This window comes from Limulus polyphemus, unplaced genomic scaffold, assembly GCF_000517525.1.
Source record: "Limulus polyphemus unplaced genomic scaffold, Limulus_polyphemus-2.1.2 Scaffold4403, whole genome shotgun sequence".
NCBI lineage: Eukaryota > Metazoa > Arthropoda > Merostomata > Xiphosura > Limulidae > Limulus > Limulus polyphemus.
In genome coordinates this window covers 61,660-67,628 of record NW_013670013.1, presented here as the reverse complement: position 1 = coordinate 67,628, position 5,969 = coordinate 61,660, and the positions used below count along the sequence as shown (strand labels likewise).

At 33.0% G+C, this 5,969-nt stretch overlaps 1 protein-coding gene across 1 annotated transcript in view; it reads left to right on the top strand.

Moving 5' to 3' along the window:
- LOC106471091 (ETS-like protein pointed) overlaps positions 1 to 5,969 on the top strand; it is a gene marked incomplete at its 3' end in the record, with an annotated part of 60,244 nt that overhangs the window by 2,412 nt on the left and 51,863 nt on the right. Inside the window, exon 2 of the mRNA XM_013931678.2 lies at positions 384 to 488. Within this exon, the coding sequence (XP_013787132.1) occupies positions 387 to 488 (102 nt within the window). The remainder of the gene's footprint in view (positions 1 to 383; positions 489 to 5,969) is intronic.

Genomic DNA, 5,969 nt, shown 5'->3' with positions numbered 1-5,969 from the left:
AGCAGCGGAATTAGTTATCTTTAACGTTATCACTTACTTGCCCAATATAGCAGCGGAATTAGTTATTGTAAGTGATAACGTTAAAGTTGGCCCAATATATAACTAATTCCGCTGCTATATTGGGCAAGTAAGTGATAACGTTAAAGATAACTAATTCCGCTGCTGACATTTTACAATATTGTAACAAAGAAAAATGAGCGAGATAAATGCATATCTGTAAGTACAAGTACAAATCAAGTCACTATATGGCTTGCAATCCTAAAGGTATTTAATGTACTGACACCGTTACTTTATATCATTGTATCTACATTACTTATGGCTGAAATAATTAAAAAGTTGTATATTTTTTAACCAGATTAAATGTTCATGTTTCTGTCAAGCAGAGAATGGAAGTGGAGTCATTCTATAGTGACTGTTCTTTGGAGCAGACCGAATGTACAATAAACAATAGAACAATGGCCACAAATAAGGAACCAAGAATTTTCAAGGTAAACAATTCCTTTTAAGTAAACGTGAACACATTTTTTATGAATTTATTTTCAAGAATTTCTGTGAAATCCACTTGTAAGTTGTAGGTTTAGCGCTTGTTTGAGTTATATCCATTATATTGTGTTATTTCTAATTAATATAGCATCAACAGATTTGACCCTTCAACATCTTAAAGTGTGGAAATTGTATTAGTTTTGCAACAGAGTAATTTATTTATAAACAACAAACTTGTCTTCTTTATGTTAAGATTGATACTTTCTATTACTCAAGTCGTTAGCAATGCATTTCAAATCTAACATCATATCGTACTTAAACCAATGTGTGTAATATTAGTTACAAAAATATAAATTTTACGCTTAACAAAAGAGATGTTTAATTATATTTTACTTAAAGCGCTATTGGTTACAAGTTATACATAATATCAATAGGGCGTACATAATTCTTAAAAATTCCCAATACATTTAAATATATATATATATTCCTATAAAAACACACTTCCTGCTTATACTCTAGTTTCCTGAATTATAATATTATGGTATCAGATGTTGTTGATAGTTTAATTCCTACTTTTATTGTATGCATGACTAAGTTTCAGGCATGGGAGGATTTCAAAAAATCGCAGTGTTAAAGGTAAGATAATTGGTTCTCTAAGGAACAATTTAATAGTTTAGATTTAAATCAACCGTCGTTTAGCATAAATACCACTACTTCGTGTTTTGCAAATACATCAATTGAGAATATCGAAGCCAGTGCAAAATCTTTTGTAACGTTTGGAATGATAATTGTCTATGTCCAATCAGTAATGTAGCTTGTAAAAATTGTAGTTATTGTTAAGACTATCAAACGCCAAACTTAAACCACGCTTTGTGGCTCGTAGACTATTTTTAAGAGAGTAATTTTTCTTTAGATAAAAGCGACCAGGGCCAATTCTGCTCACAGGAATTTCAAAAATACAATCAAATCAGGGATAATATATCAGATGGGAGGTTACAGTTTACTCTTTAAGAAACACACTATATTAAAGAGACTTCAGAAACTTACGTTGGTAATATCATACGACTTTGAAATTCACTTCAATGTAAAACTGATGTTTGGAGAAATAACAAAACAAAAATCATAAAATACACCAATAACAAACATGATAAAATTAGAAAAACAAAATTATTTAAGTTAAAATAGTTTAATGACATGTATTTAGCAAAACTTTGAGTCTTTTATACAAAAACGGCACTTGAATTTCGGGGATGCTTTATGGATCGGCTACCTTCCGAGGACACTAATCTAAAATCAGGTACTGTCACCGAAAATCCATGTCATCTTATATTAAGATACTCCTTAGATCATTCCCGAAAAATGTTATCGACGTTCACTGGATAGAATGGAACATACATTTAATAGGAAACGATTTCTATCTCTCGGCAACTTTGTGGGTTTGCACGCTCACTTAATGCATGCTTTCTTTACCTACAAATAAGTAAGCAACGTCCTTCATAAAACACAAGGCAATAAAGAAGGTGAAATATTTATATGCAAAACTATTTTTTTATTATTGTGGAAATAGATAACGGCAAGAAATGTACGAGATGATGAAAAATTTAGTGAATATTGCCAGAAATTTGTTGTCCTCATTTCGTGGTTTCGACACCAAAATCATTAATTTAAAAATCTCCTGCAAAGGTTAATACGTTCTTGCAATATTCTAATCCAAAATCTTCCCTTGGCAGAAGTGGGTCGTATTTTGCAGTCTCGAGTTTCCTTCCCTTCCAAAGCTGGTCTGGCTAATGTACCATAATGAAAATCTAGTTTATTTTATGCAAATTTGCAGTGAATTAGGTAATATTAAATCCTGCCTCCTGCACTGGCTCGTGTTTGAAGAAGGATGTCCAAGGCTATTACTTGTCTCACGTACAAAAAGCGTGCATTAAAAGGCTCGTGTGCAAACCTGTGAACGAGGATTCAGTAAAGAAGCTACTGAAAGATGATATATGTAACTGCTTCTTGCACATGTTGTTAATTTAGGTTATATCGTGTAAATCAGTTGTCATGTATACTTCATACTTGTACACCATAGCCGTTTCTTATTATCTTTCTTACATCTCATTCTCTTATTTATGCATGTGTGTACACGTAAAACTCCAAAAAACGGATATTTTACATTTCTCAAATAACGTGCTAAAGTACATGTTTACAAAGCTGTAACTAGTCTAAATTCAAACGAAGCAGAGGCTCTGGGGGCGTCCCAAGCGAGTTCGGGACAGAACCCTGGTGGGGTTCGAGGGAGGAAGAAATTGAGGTCCTTCCCGGAAAATGAACTTAATTAATTCTAAAATTAATTAGACATTTTTCAGTTATTAAAATCGAACGGGGTCGTTATGAAATATACTTGTGTTTTTGACGATAGAAACTATGAAATGAGGTACCATTTTATTTGCTATGAAAAATTACACAAGAAACATCACAAAACTAATTTATTTTTTGAATTTTTGAACGATTTTGATGAATTTTACAACATCATATAATAGGAAATCATAATCTTTTTGTAGACTTATATCCTAGGGCCCGGCATGGCCAGGTGGTTAGGACGGTCGACTCGCAATCTGCGGGTTCGCATCCCCATCCCACAAAACAGCCGTGGGGGCGTTATAATGTGACGGTCAATCCCACTATTCGTTGGGTGGTGATGACTAGCTGCCTTCCCTCTAGTCTTACACTGCTAAATTAGGGACGGCTAGCGCAGATAGCCCTCGTGTAGCTTTGCGCGAAATTCAAAACAAACAAACAATTATATCCTAGAAATCTAATAAACGTAGCTACATTCGGAATGTACATTGTTCATAGCATACATTTTACATGTAAAGGTTTTTGAAACATTTCGTAGGAAAATTCGTTGTTCTATTAGTGAAACAGAGACAATATAAAAGGCCTAAGGCTATGCTCTACAAACTTTCAGACGAAACACTAGCCGTAGTTACGGCCCTATTTGTCTGCCTCTATGATTGTAACGGCCTTCTTTTAGTTAATATTTCAGATTATATAGCACACGCTCTTAAGTCGTTATATTCTTCTTAGTACAACAGCAACAGTGGATAGACAAATAGTTGAGTGATATTGGAAAATACTTAAACTTATAATGTAATTCAAACAGAATTATTTTCTAATAGTTACATTTAGGCTCTACAATTATGTTACATTATCTGATTTTCGTTTGTGTTATCCTGTGTTTTTCAGGGTGTAATTAGAATAACTATAATAACTGAAATAGCAATATTATGATTCCTTTTTAGTCTATTTTACTCCTCTAAAATAGCCTTATACTTGTTATGTATCTCATCAGCTTCGTTATGAATGATCCGCGTTACTACAATGGAGGGGTGTTCTCGCTTCTTAAATCAAAGTGGCTTGCATAATGTACGTGGGTCAAGTTAAACATAAAACAAATATTACATTCTAGCTGTAGCTTAAGTCAGTAATCTCGGTCTGTTTGTAAGATCAAGCTCCGTTTCCTGATGATTGTGAACTTGTAATGAGGAAGAGGAAGATTAAAGAATTGTAACAATCAAGAGGCTGAAGTTTATCGGCACTGCCATTAGTTTCACACTTGCAATGATGATTCATTAGGCTACGGACTACGTCTACTTTATACAACAATTTAACCAACCCATGTTGTTAACGATGATAGCCATAGAAAGTTGATGGTTCGCTTAACGTCCCAATTGGTTGGTCAAACAAAACACACCAGCTTGTAACTAAAGAAATATAATGGTATTCTGTAAGCATCCTAGTCACACCACCTAGCGACAACAAGTGAGTCTTTTAATGTAAAAGTCTTAACTTTTAATGTTCCGAAAATAAATACCAACGTGAATAAATGTTCATAGATTATATTCGCGGAAACAAAGGTTCTATTCAAAGCTATAATTATATAAAAGTGAAGATGAAAAACCGTCTTTCGTGTTAGGTGAAGATTTTGAATAAAGGTGTTATTTTGTAGAAGTTCAGCATAGATTATTGATTTATTTATGTTTGTTTGTAGATTAAATGATAAGTTAAATATAATTGCGTTATGTCCAGTGTTTTTTTCCTAGGTATGTGAATTAAATGACATCAACTAAAAACAGGTTTAGATTATAAATAACTAACATCTTACGTTACGTTATTTGTTCATTTACTTCCCGATGTAACAAAAGATGTAAAGGCAGAAAATTATATACAAAATTCTTATACAAAAATCCAGATCGTAACGTTAACGAGCTTTTGGAAACTACAACTCATTACATCTGTACTACTATATATAATACAATATAATTTTCAAGGTCACATAACTATCTCCGCTACACTCGTCATATCAGAAACGTCCAATTTTTCCTGTATCAACTAAACAGTCAGTCACCTGTTGTTCGATCTCTGAAAATTTTGAAGCCCAATGGGTCTCACGTTTGGCTAGTACTGGTAACTCATGTAAATGTTCTCAGAGATTTATCTGAGTCTCACGTTTGGCTAGTACTGGTAACTCATATAAATGTTCTCAGAGATTTCTCCGAGTCTCACGCTTGGCTAGTACTGATAACTCATATAAATATTCTGAGATTTCTCTCTCTTCCTTTCTTTCAAACGGAATTGTTGGTTTTAAGATGATCGAGGTTTTAACCTACTTCTTACGTTAGCAGTGGACGATTCACGTCTGTAGACAAATAGAAAATATATCATATTTGCTGAGATGAATGTAACAACAAACGGTATTAGGATTTCCTAATGTTATAATTGTACACCCATGATAACCAGCTGGAATTATTATTTATGTACAGATTCTTCATGGTGCTGGCGAAGAATGATTATAGTAAATTATGTTTGTCATAAGTCAATAATACCAGGTTTATTTTATTTTTAAACACTATATTCTTTATTCGGTCCATTAAGGTTGTTCATAGAACAATAGTTCATAATTGTATTTCAAACATATTTATGTGCTCCATATCCATCGCAGCTGACGCAATTTCACTCAATACAGGATTCCAGCCTGCTTGATTAGCTCTGGTATTCAACGGAACACGTCGTTGGCAATAAACATGGCGGACATAGTGTAGTTCAGTCTTTTTCTTCTCAAAAAATCCTAAGGGGCCGAATAAGAATATAATGTTTAAAAATGCAGTAAACTTCATATTATTGTCTTATGACAAATAATTAATTTTTTCTTTTTAATCTGTATTTGTTTACCACGTATCATATCACTTTTTGTATTTGTTTACCACGTATCATATCACTTTTTGTATTTGTTTACCACGTATCATGTCACTTTTTGTATTTGTTTACCACGTATCATATCACTTTTTGTATTTGTTTACCACGTATCATGTCACTTTTTTGTATTTGTTTACCACGTATCATTCACTTTTTGTATTTGTTTACCACGTATCATATTCTACTTTTTTGTATTTGTTTACCACGTATTCATATTCTAACTTTTTTTTAGTCATAGTCTT